The sequence below is a fragment of the Natrix helvetica genome (assembly GCF_964273705.1).
Source record: "Natrix helvetica genome assembly, chromosome: W".
NCBI classification, from domain to species: Eukaryota; Metazoa; Chordata; class Lepidosauria; order Squamata; family Natricidae; genus Natrix; species Natrix helvetica.
Window position 1 is genome coordinate 44116027 of NC_138555.1, and position 18024 is coordinate 44134050.

Genomic DNA, 18024 nt, shown 5'->3' on the forward strand with positions numbered 1-18024 from the left:
AGTCCAGCCTGTTATATTAACAATATAAGCATGCAGGATACAGAATAGCAGAAAAAGCAAGAGTACAAGCAATACACATTTTAGGGATTATCTTCCATAATCACTTTCTCTACTTCTAAGAGGGCAATTTGAGATCGCTTCCGGCTTCCGAAGGTGACGGATGTTGGTCCGCTGTTCGCTTCTCCGGTGGGCTCCTCTTAGGAGCACAGGCGGTCTTGGAGAGACCACCTGCCATAGGGCGGCTTGCTGGAAACCCCCCCCCCCCCCCAGATAGGCGGCAGCCATGGGGGGGGTTTCCCGTTTCGCCTCAGGAGCCGGGGAGCGTAGGGGGTGCATAGCAGCACCTTCGCTGAATGGATTCCGGAAGGAAATAACTAATTACATGCAGCGGCTGAAGTGCTGAAGGTGAGAAGTTCGCTCCAATCTCCTTAATCGCTTTTAATTGATGAGCAGCAGCTTTTTATAAGTTGTGGATTCAATCTGTTTGAAGTTGGAAGATTGGAGGGGGGTTTCTCTTTTTTTCTACCCCTCTCAGGCAAAGCGGCATTTGGACTATCTCTCAATCTTGGAATGGAGTGAGAGAGAAAAAAGTTGAATTAGTCACTTGAACTAACTATGTGAAAAGATTTATATCACAATTCCAAGAGGTGATTGCTGAGTTGTTTTGAAAACTTTATGGAAATTTTTGATGTTCTGCTCCTGGTTCCCTGTGAAAGGGGGAGGTAAGATAGTGTCAGGCCTGTAGTTATGTTCTTTTTAGGATCTTTGGCCTGCCACACTTTTTATTAATTTCCTATGCTGTCTCATTAGTGTAGTAGTTGGGAGGGGGGAATAGAAAGGAGTAGGATTGTGGAATGTATTGTTGACATTCTTTTATAGAAGCCAAGGTCATCTTTTGTCTCCGCACCTCAACACCTGACCGGAAGCAGAGGGGTGGAGATGCCAGCGTGGAAGATGATGATTGGAACATGTGATGGATTATGGGGTGTGGGGATAGATCATGAACTTTCAACTGGGTGGAATTCCAGGAAGAACATTAGAGTTGGAATTCCATAGACGTGCTAACTTGCCTGCATGAATAAATTGGACCTTTAAGGATAACTTTGCCTTGGACAATGATTTAATTCTGCATGGTATTTAGAACGCCTGACATTATTCTAACTCTACCCTTTAAAATAATTCACTATCACCCTCCCCCTCGCAAGGGGGGAGGGGCTGGTGATGGGGGGTGCTGAATTCCCAACGCTGACCGGGACAGCGTAAAATATCAGCGAAGTAATAATGAGAAAGCTTTTGGTGATAAGAAGCTGAGAGTTTCAAAGGCAATGGAATGCTGTTTCAAGATTTATTGCATCTGGCAAGAGGACGGAGGGGGCTGGAAAAGACTTTTCTACACCCGGTTAGAAGATGAAAGGAATGGAGATTCAAGCTATCCCCATACAATCATCTCTGATGGGCTTCCCAGACCATTTCGGTGAGTGCATGCTCCCCCTCCTTCCCCCCAGCTTGGAAGCAAGGCTTGGAAAAAAACCTGGAATGGAGGTTTTGATTCCTTCCAAACAGCAATAAATGAAATGGCTTATTACCCAGCAACTAAGTGGGAGACAGATTCCCTTTCAAAATGGGAATTTCAACCCAGACAGCAAGAAGGGATTTGGCCAGCATCTTTCACTTGCCAGCCACAAATGGGGCTGCAACCAGTAAATGAAGCAAAACCAGATTGGGTTTTCTTCCCAGAGTATGGATGGATGAGTTGCCACTGGCCACCTCCATTGCCATCAATATGGGAAAATGCTCCAAGCCAGCAGAGGGCACCTACTTGGCCCATAACTCCTCCAAGCCAGCAGGAGGGTCCTTGGCACGTAAAACCCCCTAGCCAGCCATCATTGGTTGAGCTGCAACCTGTGAAGCAGGCAACCCCGGGATGGGTCTTAACCCCAGGTCATGGATGGGAGGAATGCCAGTGGGCACCTGCCCTCCCTCAGCAGATGGCACCATGGCAGAAAACTGGGCAGTGGCCAACCGAGGGATTGACCTCCCCACCGGTTCCAGTCTCCCCTGCAAGGCCCCAAAAGGTTCTTACCCCACCTTCCTACAGAGAAGAAATCTCCATGGAAGAAGGTATTACCAAAGGGAGGCCTGCGGGATGGATGGTGGGAAAATGTGCACCTGCAATGCCCCAAAAGGTTCTTACCCCACCTTCCTACAGAGAAGCAATCTCCACCATGGAAGAAGGGATTACCAAAGAGAGGCCTGCAGGATGGGAAGCGGGACAAGGTGCACCTGCAATGCCCCAACTGGTTCTTACCCCACCTTCCTACAGAGAAGCAATCTCCACCATGGAAGAAGGGTTTACCAAGGGGGAAGCTGCAAGGTGGAGAGCAAGCCAATGTGATGAAACGGTTCCTAAGTTTAGAGATGTAACTAGGTTCCATTCCTCGTGGGGGCCAATAAAATGCCACCATTGCTGTCAACTTGGCCACAGAGCGAAAGAGTGCTTGGCTCCAGCCCCCATGCCACAAACGTGCGCACCAACCACCACGGCGGTAAAGAGAGGGCCCCAGATGCCACCACAGAAGAGTCATCTGGGCCAACAACCTCTGGAAGAGGATCCCCAACTTAAGGTGACGAAGTGTCCTACCAAGGGGCAGGCCTCGGAGGAGGAAAAGGGCAAACAATCTCCGGAGGAGGATCCCCAACTAAAGGTGACGAAGAGTCCTACCAAGGGGGAGGCCTCAGAGGGGGAAATGCCCAAACAACCTCTGGAAGAGGATCCTCAACTTAAGGTGACGAAAAGTCCTACCAAGCGGGAGGCCTCGGAGGAGGAAAAGGGCCAGCCGTGGATGATTGAATCCAAGAGCCCAGAACCTACAGCACCTGCAGCAGAGAGCCCTAAACGGCCATGGGAAGAGGTCGCAATGGACTTCATCGTGGAACTCCCAGACAGCAGTGGGAATAAAGTAATTTGGACTGTTATTTATTTGGTTTCTAAGCAGGCACACTTCATTGCTTGCTCAGGATTGCCATCCGCAAACGAATTAGCGAAAATGTTTGTGAAACACATTTATCACCTGCACGGAGTACCCAAGAGGATCATTTCAGACCGCGGAGTCCAGTTCACAGCCAAGTTCTGGAGAGAGGTCCTGAGATCCATTGGGTCCACACAAGAACTGAGCTCAGAGGTTCATCCCAGCATGAACTGCACAGCAGAGAGAGCCAATGCGGTGGTGGAACAATTCATCCGGTGTTTTGTAGACTATCAGCAAGACAACTGGTCGGACTTGCTACCCTTCTCCGAAGTGGCATACAACGATGCGGTCCACAGCAGCACAGGATTAGCGGGTTTCCAGATTACCAGTGGCATGGAAGTTGTTGCCATGCCTGAGTTGCCTAGAGAACCTACTTCCTTCATGTCTTTGAGTGAATGGATGGACATGCTAAAGAAAGGATGGGAGAATACGAAGAAGGCTCTAGCAATTGCGGCAGAAGCCTACACGAAGCAAGCTGAGAAACATCGCTTGCTCCAAAACCCCTACCGTGTGGAGGACAAAGTTTTTGTGTCTACCAAATACATAAGATTAGGAATGCCTAGCAAGGAATTGGGTCCAAAATTTCTAGGTCCATTCCTAATAGTGAAGATAGTTAACCCAGTTACAGTTCAACTCAGGCTACCCAGAGGTCTAGGGAAAATTGACCCAGAATTTCTTTTTTTTTTTTAAACAAAGTTTTATTGGTTTTTTTATATTTTACAAAGGGGAAAGGTAAGGGAAAAATTGCAAATTTTGGCAAATTCAATTGGTAATTTCGATCAGTTTATATCAGATGGCTTTTCTTACTCATTTGTGTGATCTGAGCTTTCTTGTTGTCGCCCCATCTCCCCCCGCTGGCAGGGCTCCGGCCCCTCCCGTGTCTTGTATGTCTGTTGAAGAATCATCTGGTTTTTCTAGGAGGAGTTTATTTTTCTCCATAAAGGCCTGCGCCTCTATGGGTGTATTAATCCTAAATCTTGTCTCCTCCCAGAATATTAGCATACCTTCAGGCATCAGCCATCTGAACCACACCCCCTTCTTGTATAATTTCTTCGCTAATTGCGAATAGCTTTTTCTTTTTTCCCTCACTTTCTTGGGGATCTGTTTCAGGATGGTTATCTCCTTATCTTTATATGTCAAGGCTTGCCCCCTTTGTGCATTCAGGATTTCATCTCTTGTACTTTTCCTAAGAAATTTAATGTGTACCTCCCTGGGAACATTGTGTGTTCTAGCATAAGCTGAGTTTACTCTATAAGCCAGGTCTATTTCCCACCCCATCTGTTGTTTCTCCTTCTGAATATACTCAGCCAAAATGTTTGTCATGATGTCCCTTATGTTTTCATCATCTGTCTCCATCACGTTTTGAAATCTAAGATAAAAAGACATTCTCTCAAACTCTATTTTCATTTGTTGGGTGTCAAGTTCTTTGTTTCCCCTCTGCACACCCTCTATCCCCCCCCTCATCTCAGCCGCCCCGTCTTCCAAAAGATCCAGTCTCTGTGAGTTCTTATTAATTTTATCCTGGTTCTCTTTAATTTCTTCTTTCATCTCCTTCAATTGTCTCTTTATTTCCTCTTGTCCCTGTAGAATTTGTTGAAACATTTGATGAAACTCCAGGTCCGTAGATTTAGGTTGCTTGAAGGCTGTTAACGTTGATTGTGTGCTAGGACTGGAGGTTGCAGATGTCGGGGCAGAGGCAGCAAAGCCTGACTTTCCAGGAGGTGGTCTTTTAGATGCCATTGTTTATGAAGTAAAGAGTCCAGTCAGTATAAAGAAGGATCAGTCAGAGGGGTAGAACAGCCAAGAGAGTCCAGGAGACAGAGAGTCCAGGCAGAGGGGAATTTTCTAATCACCCTGGCAGATGAGCAAAAGTTTTTCACTCCAAGGAGTTCAAAGGCAAACAATCAACAAGAGAGTCATCCAGGTAGCACGGAGACAAAGACCGGAAGCCTGAAGTTTGGAAGGTGGAGTCAAGCTTCACATTTCATAAAGACAACGGAAGTGTGCAATCTTGCCCTGCCAGCTTCGGGTTTCGAGGCAACAAATAAAGTTTTCAAAGTTCAAAAATCCCAAAGTTTCCAGATCATTATTTTTTAGGTTTAAGTCCGAAAATCCACTTAGGTAGGGTGTGGCATCTTTGGTTTGGCTCTCCCCCTCCTCCTTCCCTTGGGGCTGAGAGCACATTTGTTTCCAGCCTCTTGTCCGAGGGGGGGGGGGAATACCCCTCCCCTCCAGCCGCGCCTCTCCAAGTCAAACCGAAAAAAATGTTTGCACAACTGACGAGTTTTTAAATTAGTAATGGGGATGGAGGGAGTCTACGCCTCACCGCTCCGCCGCCGCATCCTTCAGTTTTCTTTTTCTCCGAACAGCCTCTCAGCGAAGACGCCCACGCTTCCTCCGATCTGCTCCCCGGTGCCTTGGGCAAGGCGGGGGACCTCCCGCCGGCCGCCGCCGATCCAGGGATCCCCCGCGGTGCCGCCCCTCTGGCAGGACGCCTCTGCGGGGCATCCTGTGCCCCCCAAGAAGTGGGGAAGCCCACCGGAGAGCCGGAGCGAGCAACAAGTTGCCCGTCGCTGTCAGCCGCCGGAACCGGAAGCCCGGAAAATTGACCCAGAATTTCATTGTAGCTTGTTGAAACCAGTAATTGGGTCTAACAGAAGAGCATCCAACCAAGCTCACTCTCCTCCTGTAGTGATGGAAGGGGAAACACAATCTGAGGTGGAAAAAATTGTAGATTCCAGGCTGAATAGGGGTCGCTTACAGTACTTAGTGCACTGGAAGGGTTACCCTTGGTCTAAAGTTACTTGGTGAAAAGTGGGAACCAAAAAGTGGAGAAGTTAGTAAAGCAATTCAATGAGAAGTTTCCCGATAAGTCAAAGGGGTTCCCTGGGGGGAGAAGAGGTGGTTAATTTTGTTATGTTAACTTTTATGTTATTCTCTTTTTAGGAAACGTTTTTCTTCTGAGGAGAGGCCGCCTGTCAGGCCTGTAGTTATGTTCTTTTTAGGATCTTTGGCCTGCCACACTTTTTATTAATTTCCTCTGCTGTCTCATTAGTGTAGTAGTTGGGAGGGGGGAATAGAAAGGAGTAGGATTGTGGAATGTATTGTTGACATTCTTTTATAGAAGCCAAGGTCATCTTTTGTCTCCGCACCTCAACACCTGACCGGAAGCAGAGGGGTGTAGATGCCAGCGTGGAAGATGATGATTGGAACATGTGATGGATTATGGGGTGTGGGGATAGATCATGAACTTTCAACTGGGTGGAATTCCAGGAAGAACATTAGAGTTGGAATTCCATAGATGTGCTAACTTGCCTGCATGAATAAATTGGACCTTTAAGGATAACTTTGCCTTGGACAATGATTTAATTCTGCATGGTATTTAGAACGCCTGACAGATGGCCTGCTTCCGTCTTCTTCTTCGCACTTATAAATGAAGTCTACCTTTTGAAACTACCTTTGAAGAAAGTCTGGCTTTATATTAATCCCCCCCCCCCCCCCCGAAGGACTCCTGGAGCTTCTCCTGCTATGTGGTCTTTCTGGATTTAGATCATTTGATTTTTTTTTGTGTGTGTGTGTGTGTGTGACTTCTTGGCTTGGAACTGTGACTGAGGATTAACTTTCACTTTTGGATTTGCCTGTCTTCTCGGACTCGCTCGGCTGCGCGCTTCACAGACGCCATTTCTTTTGTAAAAGATTTATACTCATCTCTGAACTCAGACAATGGGGCCCAGAAAACCACCTTCAGGCAAAGCAGCCTCGGCACCTACTTCTTCTACATCCAGCCCAACGACTCAACAGACAAAAATTTCATCATTTTCACAACAAGAAAGGACTGGAGAGAGTTCAAAAGATTTATCTGTCCACAAGAGAATTATCCAAATAACACAGAGACAAAGACCGGAAGCCTGAAGCTAAGAGGTGGAGTCAAGTTCACCTTTCATAAAGACAACGGAAGTGTGCCATCTTGCCCTGCCAACTTCGGGTACTGAGGCAACAAATAAGTTTTCAAAATTCAAAGTTCCCAAGGCTTCCAGATCCCATTGTCTTAAAACCTAAAGGTTTAAATCTGAAGATCCATTTAGTTGGAGTGTGACCTCTTTGGTTTGGCTCTCCCCCTCCTCCTTCCCTGGGGCTACGAGCACATTTGTTTCTAGCCGCTTGTCCAAGGGAGGGGGGAATCCCCCTCCCCTCCAGCCGCACTTCTCCAAGTTAGCCAAAAGTTCCAATTTATTTTATTTTTATTTATTTATTTATTATTCATATCTATAGACCGCCCCCTCTCCCGAAAGGGACTCGGGGCGGTGTACAGTCACTAAAATACGTTATAAAATACATACAGAACAGTTAAATAATTAAATATGTAGGTGGAGGAGGTTGCAAGACTGTACATAGAATAATAAATATTAAATATAGTATATAGTGTATTAAAAACTTTTTAAAACCCCAAACCCAATTAAAATGAATAAATCCCCGGGAGGTAGAACTAAGAAAGTGCCAGGCCAGCTGATTGAAATAGGTGAGTCTTTAACTTTTGCCGGAAGGAACGGAGGTCGGTGGTAGTTCGAATGTCAGGGGGGAGGTCATTCCAGAGGGTTGGGCCCATCACAGAGAAGGATCTACTCCTAGGTGTCGCCCGCTGGCATTGACTAGCAGACGGCACCAGGAGGAGCCCCTCTCTGTGTGAGCGGATAGGTCGCAGGGACGTGTGTGGTAGGATGCGATCCTGCAGGTAACTAGGTCCACTGCCATGGAGCGCTTTAAAGATGGTGATCAATACCTTGAAACGCACCCGAAAGGCCACAGGTAGCCAGTGCAGCTCGCGCAGGAGAGGTGTTACGTGGGAGTAACGTGTACTTCCCAATTAACACAACTGACAAGTTTTAGAGTTGGTAATAGGTATGAAGGGAGTCTACACCTCACCGCACTGCCGCTGCATCCTTCAACTGTCTTTTTTTCTTCCGGACAGCCTCACAGCGAAGACGCTTCAGCGCGCCTCCCCTTTGCGCTCCTCGGTACCTGGAGCGAAGCGGGAGCCCCCCGACGGTCGCCGCCGATGCAGGGGTCCTCCCGCCGTGCCGCTCCTCCGGCAGAACGCCTCTCCGGGGCGTCCTGTGCCCCCCAAGGAGTGGGGAGCCCACCGGGGATGCGCGGGGCGAGCAGTCTCTGCCCGTCGCCGTCAGCCGCCGGAACCGGAAGTGTCTCTTCCATTCAGGGAACATTTTAAAGGCTTCAACACAGGGCGGCTGTTTATCTGACCATCAACCCCTTGGATGTTTCATACATTATTGGAAATGGGTGCCAAGGGTTTTGTAATTACTGATCTTGACGTCCCTTTGTCTACCAAAAAGGTTACATTATTACCCCCTATCTTCATTCGGACCAAGGGTTCAAGGGGGGGGGGGGGGCTGGACTAAACCCTGGTCCCCTTCAGTCTTCAGACCTTTTGTCTATCGTAGCCAAGCTTATGGCTTCCGCCTCGCTTTGGGGCAGTCTTCGGTCTCTGCCCGGGAATCCACGGGGCTTCATTCCTCTTCTCCCTCCCGGGGGATTCATAAATCTTGACCTTTCTATTCAATCGACCAGGTTCCATTCTTCTATTCTGTCCTCTTCCCTGCCCTCCTATCCCAGCTTCTAGCCTTTTGGGACACTCTAACATCCAGTGACCTTCTTTTTTACACCAATTACATTGACCTCTGCTCTGGGTTTGGGATTTATTTGACAATGCAACTGCCAGCAATTCGGCTTTGCGTTGCATTCTATGATCCTTCTTTTTCTCTTCTACTCTTTCTCTGTTTACAAAGACTTTGCCAGCGATTTCCATTAATTGGCTTATATTCATCCCTAAGGCTCCATCTTGCTTCTGGAGTTTGTGTCTAATGTCCAGGGCTCTTTGAGATATGAAGGCGAACGCTAGCATACGGGCATTTTCGGGATCCAGGGGGTTGATTGGGGTGTAGGTTTTATACGCATCGACCAGCCTTTGGAAAAAGGCTTCGGGACTTTCGTCTGATTTTTGGATCACGAGAGAGGGTTTGGACATGTTTACTGGAGGTTTTGCAGCTTGTTCTAAGCCTTGAAGAATTAATGCCTGATAATCCTGGAGGGGGGCCATATCGCTATAGGGGTCCCACTGTGGATCTTGCCATGGAAACCGTAAATTTAGTGCGGCTTGAAGGCTTTCTCCATCTGCAGGTTTCAAGATTTTTCCAATGGCACCACTCAACCTTTCTCTTTCTTCTCCATTAAGGAGAGTAGTCATTAATTGCTCCAAATCCTGCCATGTTGGATTATGGGTTCTGATAATGACCCTAAAGAAGTCAATGACTTCCTGCAGCTTAGCGGACAGCGGTCCATAATGTTGTTTCCAATTCAACAGGTCTGTGGTTGCAAACAGGATGTATTGAAACAAAGGCTGGATCTCTACTTGTCCCTGTCCATCTATAACCCTTTGATCCATTTAGCGCAGCGGAGCTAGGAGCTGACTTCTGGTTCGGGCAGCAACGAGGGAATTTCTTTGGGTTATAGGAGAAGGGGGTCCACCAGACAGACTTTCCAATTTTTGCCTTTCTCTCTGGTCACTTTGTCCTACTGCCCCTTGGTTAATTCCACCGCCGGCATTTGAAGGTTGCCTTGGGTGATAAAGAGGGGCATATGGAGGGGGGCCTTCTTCTTCATCGGGTGCAGTTTGGAGGAGAGGCTTTTTCTCAGGGTGATTCATTTTGACCTTGCTTTTACTATTTCCTTTTATTCGGGCCACACAAACCTTTACGGCTTCCTTTTTACATTTACAGAGCCAGTCAGGATTTTTTTGCACTGCTATCTGCCTCTGGTCAATATACTGATATTGATCTGGGTGACCAGTTTTAGCATCTGCTATGATCAGATGTACCTTTGAAATGATGTCTGGATTAAAAGTGCCTTAAGTTTTCCATCCTACATTAAAGTTTGGCCATTCGTTCTCACAGAATCTTTTTAGCTCCCCAGTGTTGGGTTTGGGACCTCCATAATCTCCACTAAAAGCTCTCTTGAAGTTTTTCAACATGCACTGGAGAGGCATTCGAGGAACGCTCCCCCCCTCCCATGTTCTATTTCTAACACACTTTCTTGGGACCTGTGGCCACCAACAGGAACTGCAGCAGATTAACCTCCCACACAAACCTAGAGCCTCATTAGGATATGCCGGTTCCGTTTGGAAGGGACACTATCCCGGGCTCAGGGGGGTGATCGGGCCCCCTCTTCCACTCCTAACCGAGTGGGTCTACAATTCTTTTGATACTTGCCTGCAGGCATCTTCTTTCTCAGCCAGCATAATTTTTATTAACTTGTCCTGATCCTGGTCAGATTCTTCTATCGGTGGTGTCCTCCGGATGCCCAAGAGAGGTCATCAGCCCTCTTCCAGAGAAAGGTCTCCGTTGGCACCTGAAGATGGGCGAGATGGTCTCGATGGGGCATCAGTCGGTCCGTTCCGTCCTCAGCGAAATATCACTCTAAGTCCTGCCCCACGGTCACCAGAATTGTTGCAGAAAATGACAGGCTTTAGACTTCTCAGGATACAGGAGGAGTTTATTTGGCAGCCAGGTTCAGAAAGTTAGCCCATGGCTATAGTTGCGAATTTCTGAACAACCTTTATTATTGATGAACGCGTTCTTATACATTCTCAAAGCAACGCAACACAGAAATACTTAATTCATTTCTTATTGGTTATTTTGGGGAAAAAGCCTTATAAGTAGATGGGGGTCTTACTTCTCCTTTTTGTTACAGGTATGGACTACGTGGCATTAACTAACTTTATTTGAACCTTGTGGTTTTGGACTTTTGACATAGGGACATTTACTGGAACATGTTGTGGTAGAAGGTTGATGACATTTCCTTATCTTTTGAAACAGGCTTCTAACTGTCCCTTCTATGCCACATCTTTATTCTTATATTTTTATTCATATTTTATTCTACTTTAATTCTGGGTCCATTCTTAAATCCCCCCCCCCCCCAGTTTGAAGGAGTTTGGGGAATGATAGTAGAGTATATTCCCTCCTAGAGGTATTGCATCCACATTCCAACCCTTGACATTTTTGTAGCCAAATTTCACCAGGGTAATCTTACAATGTTTCAAAAAGCAGCAAATTAAATCCTGGGGTGGAGCTATATAGATCAGGTATTGCTTCCCCTTATCTAAAAATCTGCATCTCCCCTTTGAGGGGCACATGCCATGGATTTTGTAACTTGTTAACTAACATAGTTACGGTACTTTGTATTTTAATTTGATTTACTTTCCCTCTTTTAAAATGATGTTCAGGTTTATTAGTTTTTAACATTCCTAAACTGATAAACAGGCAGGAGAATAGCTCCAGCTAAGAAAAAGTTTGTTAATACAAATTGGGGTCTGGTTTATCTCTTTTGTGAACTCCAAGCAACCTTTTTCCTTACAATTACACCCCTTCTGATGTCAGACCTCATTTTAATGAACATGTGTGATATTATGGGATGCAAATATGTAACATATTTGACTACATGTATGTAACTGATTTCCTATGCAAAGGGAAGGTTACTACAGTATGCACTGTCAGCTGTGAGGCCTTCTATAGAGGTGTGTGTCTTTCCAAATCATGTCCAGTCATTTTAATTTACCACAGGTGGACTCCAATCAAGGTGTAGAAACATGTCAGCAGCTATCAAGAGAAATGGGAGGCACCTGAGCTAAATTTCACATGTTATTGCAAAAGTTCTGAATACTTATGCCAATGTGATATTTCAGTTTGGGTTACTGAGTGTAATGAGTGTAATTAATGAGAAAAAAATGAATTTCAACAACTGTAGAATCAGGCTGCAGCATAACAAAACTGACAAAAGTGAAGGGGTTTTGAATACTTTCTGAATGCACTATACATTCAGAAATTCATATTACATTTCTTCACTGAAGTACTGTATTTTTCAGAGTATAAGACACACTTTTTCTCCCCCTAAGAGAGGGTGAAAATTTGGGTGCATCTTATACAGTGAATGTAGCCCCCCCCCGCCCCCACCCTTCAGCCTCCTCATGGCCTCTCAAACGGAGAGCCTCTCAAACAGCCTCCAAAAGCTCCATTTGAGAGGCAGCTCCGTTTGCAAAGGAGCTTCTCTTTGCAAAGGCAGTCACTCAAACTGCTCCTGCTGAATCAGGCTAATGTGCTGAAGCTAACCAGGCTGTTTGCTGCAAGGACGCTAGGCAGATGAATACCGATGGATGCTGGTAGGCAGAGGCAGAATTTTTTTTTTCTTATTTTCCTCCCCCCAAATTAAGGTGTGTCTTATACTCCGGAGTGTCTTATACTCCGAAAAATATGGTACCTTCTTTTTATATATTCAATTCATATTATTTTATAATAAACTAAATTCTTGCTTCCATTTTAATATTTAATACAAATAATCATTTTAACACTCCTGTCCCCCAAATTAACTCTTACAATAAGAGATAGATTTAAAAAGAAATTAAAGATACCACACTGCAGGAGTTTACATATTTCATTCTTAAGACAGCAAAAAACATTTACTTTATATATTCCCATCTTACTTTTTATCATGCTATGCATCTTCAGTTGTATAGCACTACCCCATGTCCTGTTGGACAACCTTTGAGAGAAAGGTAGTAAGAGTTGGATGTGCCCTGAATGAACATTACATTTTAGGCTAACCATATTTTTTACACCAATGCTGGACAGTCCCATGATCATCTAACAAGAGTATGTTCTTCTGGCTTCCAGCGCACGGGCCACCTGGTCTTCACAGGCGCCAAAGCACCAGAAAATGGCCTGAAAACAGCCCAAAAAATGGGCAAAGCCCAGGTGGAGGAAGAGAAGAGGAACAGTCTCCTCTCTACAAAGGCTTTTCTCAGGACGCTAGATTGCGAAGTTAAAAACCTGGAATGGGGTACAATCAAACTTGATTCAAAGACTTTGGCTCATGAGATCGCTGCGCTGCCACCCAAAAATGCTGTTACCGCGATCTCTGCAGAGCCCACTTCATCTGCCCCTTCTTGGGCAGTTCCAGGTGGTAGAGATCGCGGTTTTTGGGTGGCAGCACAGCCAAAGCCTTTGAATCAAGCTTGATTGTATCCCATTCCAGGTTTTTAACTTCCCAATCTAGCATTCTGAGAAATCTGGTGTTAGATATTAACACTAGCTACCATGGTTTCCACTCTGGTCCTCTGTTCCGGCGGGAACAGAGGTTTAATCTGATTGGTTAAGAGGTCTGACAGCTCCCTATAAAAGGAGAGCTGTCAGACCGAACAGTTGCTGTATTGTACATACTTGTCTGTTGAAATAAAGAGCTGTTGTTGTGTTGAGCCAGTGTCTGCCTTCTCATTGCCCTATCTAACATCTAGAGTCTCTGAGGCACCTCTCATTTGCAGGAGGGGGAGGAGGGTGGCGTATATGAAAGCCTCTGAGTAACTGAGAAAGAAAGACACGCTTTTTGGGCGGCGGTTTTCAGCAGGTTCCAAGCATGGCTTTCTTTCCCAGTTACTCAGAGGCTTTCATATACTCCGCCTTCACCCTCCTCCTGCAAGTGAGAGGTGCTCAGAAACTCAACGGGCAGCTCAGGGGAGACAACGGCCACGACGACTTCACTCCCCAGCAATGTGAGGAGCTGCCACCGCCACCACAGCCCTCCCGGGAGCCGAGCCGAGTGGCAGCCCTGAAAGCAAAATGTCTCCTTTCCAGCCACCGTGATCTCTGCAGTGCCCGCTTCACCTACAGCCTGGCAGCGTGGCAATTTCGGCCGCCTGGAACCACCCGAGAAGGGGCAGGTGAAGCGGGTGCTGTGTGAGAGGTATATAGCGTGGCTATCTCGGCCGCCTGGAACTGCACGAGAAGGGGCAGGTGAAATGGGCACTGTGTGAGAGGTGTAAGGCAAGCCGCTGCTAGGTTTCTCCCTTCTCCAGACAACCGAGGCGGAGGGCAGTCGGCTTCTGCTCCTGGCCTGGGAGACAGATCTGGCCAGGAGGAAAGAGAAAGAGGAGAAGTGCGTGCTCTTTTTCCTCCCTATTCCAAAAACGGGGCATGCAGAATCACCCTATGACCCAGGCAGCAAAGGCGCAGGGGCTTGCTGGGAACAGGAGACGGACGCCCCATTTTTACAATCAGGGAGGAAAAAGAGCGCTTCAGGTGACGGGCAGTTCCAAGCTGCGGGATCGCAGCGCAGCCTAGAACCGCCTGCCACCTGAAACACTCTTTTTCCTCCCCGATTGCAAAAACGGGGTGTGCATTCCTCCTGGCCGGATCCATCTCCTGGGGCAGGGACAAAAGCTGACCACTCTCCACCTGTGTTGTCTGGAGAAGCGGGAGGCCAAGCAGCAAGCCACCTTGCCTTATGCCTCCTGCGCAGTGTCCACTTCACCTGCCCCTTTTCCAGACAACCCAGGCGGCTAAATTCGGTGTATAAGACGCACCCAGATTTTCACCCTCTTTTTTGGGCGGGAAAAGGTGTATCTTATACTCTGAAAAATATGGTAATTGTAAACTACATTTTAATATTAGAGAGGAATAAATTCACAAATAATTCGAAAAGGAAAGAACAGATGATGCCTTGGAGTCTTTTCATTTCGTTAACATGATAACACATTTACTATCAGCAACGCTGTATCCACAACATGCCAAAATATACCTGTATTCTTCCACTTGAAAATAATTCCCAAATGCTGTTAATATATTATTGTTATAAACACTTACCAAGAATTTCATCAAATATTTTATATAAGCCAGGAATGAAAGTAATCTCTCTACAATTCATTCCTATATCTTCATCAAACACCCACATCAACTGTAAATAAAAAGTTTATCTTATAAATAAAAGTTTTATAGATATATTATTTTAAAATATCCTAATAGACATGCCTAGTTTTTTTTAAAAGAACTGCTCATTATATTGTTGTCATTTAATTAATCGATTTAGCTTACCATTCACTCATCAAATGACTCTGAGCTCCAAAAATGTGAAAAAATAGGGGGGAAATGCAAATTGCCATTTGAGAACACCCAGGCACAAGCATTATTTGATATATTCAACAACAATATTAACTTCTCAAATAAAGAGGAAATGGAAATTACCTGAGTTAAAGGTTCTACTGAACCAATGTATGTTTTAGGTTTTAGGTTTATTTGGATTTATATGCCGCCCTTCTCCAAAAGGACTCAGGGCGGCGCACAACATTAAAAACACAAAAGTTAAAAAAAGATTAAACCCATTTCCAAAAAGACCAAACCGATTTTTTTAAAAAAGAAACAATACATTTAAAATAAATTAAAATTAACATTAACATTAACAGGCCAGGCCGGCTTGCCTGAAAAACCAACTTTTTAGGGCGCGTCGGAAGGACCGGAGGTCAGGGATTATGCGGAGCTCCGGGGGCAGCTCATTCCAGAGGGAAGGCGCTCCCACAGAGAAGGCTCTCCCCCTGGGGGTCACCAGCCGACACTGTCTGGCCGACGGCACCCTGAGGAGGCCAACTCTGTGGGCTCGTACTGGACGGTGGGAGGCTACTGGTGGCAGTAGGTGGTCTCGCAGGTACCCTGGGCCTAAGCCATGGAGCGCTTTAAAGGTCATAATTAATACCTTGAATCGCACCCGGAAAACAACCGGCAACCAGTGCAGGCCGTCTAAAAGGGGTGTGACATGGGAGCACCTAGGTACCCTCATGACAACCCGCGTGGCCGCATTCTGGACCAGCTGAAGCCTCCGGGTGCTCTTCAAGAGCAGCCCCATGTAGAGAGCGTTGCACTAGTCCAGGCGAGAAAGGAAGAGGGCATGAGTGACTGTGCACAGAGCATCCCGATCCAGGAAGGGGCGCAACTGGCGTACCAGGCGAACCTGGTAAAAGGCCCCCCTGGTCACGGCCGTCAGGTGTTCTTCAAGTATGTATCAGGATGGAGAAGAATATGCTCAAGTTGAGTCTTTTTTTGATAAAGTCTTTTTTTGAGTCACTTTTTTGTCTGTGTTCGAGTTCTTTTTTTGAAGCATTGTTTTGAATATCAAACAGTGTCTGAAATAAATCAAGAAAAAAATAATGTAAGTCCTAGTTTTGACTTACTCAGAAGCTTTGGAAAATACATTATTGGTATCACAATAATTGGAGAGCCATGTGACGCCGGCACAGGGAAGCAGTTGAAGCGGCGCCATGGCGACCTCCAGGAGCTGCAGTGACAGCGGCCGCCAGCCAGAGAGCAGCTCTGGGAGCAGGAGCCCGCAGCCTCAGCAGGCTGGTGGCCAGCGGCAGAAACGGCTGAATCCCACCACTGCAATGACCCAAAGCATACCAAAGAATGAAATTGATGCATTGATTTGTAGATAAAAAAGGAACTATTACCAAAATGATGACAAAAATAATAATTCAAGACTATTATGAAAAGCTGTATGATCATGAGAAAATTCCAGAGGATAGAATAAAACAATATTTGGAAAAAGCTGAATTACCTAAAGTACCATATTTTTCACACTATCAGATACAATTTCCCCCCAAAAAGTGGGTGGAAAAGTCTGTGCATCTTATAGAGCAAATATTGTGGCGAGGGGGGTTGGTGTGGCAGCCTGTCACGGGATAATTTCAATTGTTCCGTGGGTGGCCCCAGTTTCTTGCTAGGGAGTTTTAACCTCAAATATTTTGTGGAGAGGTAGACCTTCTCACCCAACCGGAATGGCTGTTGCGGAACTCAGTGTTTATCTGCCTGTTTCTTATAGGTTTGTGCCACTTTAGCTAACACTTTTTTGACCTTCTCCCAGGTTGCTTTCAGCATTGACATCCAGTCGATCAAGCTGACTGAGGAGGGAATCCCTTGGATACTTAGGCATTGGGAAGAAGTCCATGCTGTTCACTACTTGAACGGGGTTAGTCCCGTTCTACTGTGAACAGCATTATTGTACGCAACCTAAGTGAAAGGCAGGAGGTCTGCCCAATTGGACTGCTGATAGTTCATGTAACACCTCAGGTACTGTTCTACCATGGTGTTCAGTCTCTCTGCCCCACCATTGGTACTCAGATGAAAGACCAGGCTAAGACTCTGGGACAACCCAATGGACGGCAGGAACTCCCTCCGGAACTTAGCCGTGAACTGGACACCTCTGTCTGAGATAATTCTCTGTGGTACTCCATGCAGGTGGTAGATGTGCTTCAGGGACAGTTTGGCCAACTGGTGGGCTGAAGGTAGTCTGCTGCAGGGTATGAAGTGCGCCTGTTTGAAGAATGGATCTATTACAGTCCAGATCACCATGTTTCCCCCACTTTTCGGCAACTCCACTATAAAGTCCATTGCAATCTCCTCTCATGGTCTCGTTGGCTCTGCTACCAGTTGCAGCAGTCCGTGGGGGTTTCCTGGTCGTTTCTTCATTGTGGCACAGATGGTGCGACTTTTCACATAACTGTCCACGTCTTTCGTCATGCCGGGCCACCAGAATTGCCTCCGTGCTAGATGTAAAGTCTTTAGGAACCCAATGTGGCCTGCTGGTTTAACGTTGTGGCTCCTCTGGAGGATTAGGGTGCATAGGGATTCTGGGACAGAGAGTTTCATCCCCTTCCATGCTAGGTCACCTCTTTTCGCCAAGATGTGTTGATTGTCTCAGAACCAGGGACCTGCTAGCAGTTCGGTTTTGAGTTTTGTGGTTAGGTCGCTAGCTGGTTGGTTTTGTCAATTGCGGCATTGTTGTCTGGTGGTCACTTGGGCAGCTATTTGAGTGAAGGGAACAATGGCACCTACTACCTGCTCCCGTTTGTAATTGTACTAGGGCATGCGGAAGAGGGTGTCAGCTAAAAAGGTCCTCCCCCCTGGGATGTGCTTTATCACGAAGTTGAAACAGTTGAAGTATTGAGCCCAGAGGACTTGTTTAGGCGATAGTTTTTAGAGGGTCCTGAGGGCCTCCAGATTTTTGTGGTCAGTCCAAACTTCCAACGGTCTCTGGCCCCCTATTTCTCTGTAGTAGCACTGCTCCCACTGCCACGTTGCTGACGTCTGCTTAGATAATGAAGGGT

General features: G+C 46.4%; 1 protein-coding gene across 1 annotated transcript in view; it reads right to left on the reverse strand.

The window, feature by feature from the left end:
• LOC309400281 (DNA topoisomerase 2-beta-like) overlaps positions 1-18024 on the reverse strand; it is a gene marked incomplete at both ends in the record, with an annotated part of 193697 nt that overhangs the window by 116639 nt on the left and 59034 nt on the right. The window contains 4 exon segments of the mRNA XM_081968694.1: positions 14735-14825; positions 15897-15911; positions 15917-15976; positions 15982-16044. Coding sequence (XP_081824820.1) covers positions 14735-14825; positions 15897-15911; positions 15917-15976; positions 15982-16044 — 229 coding nt within the window.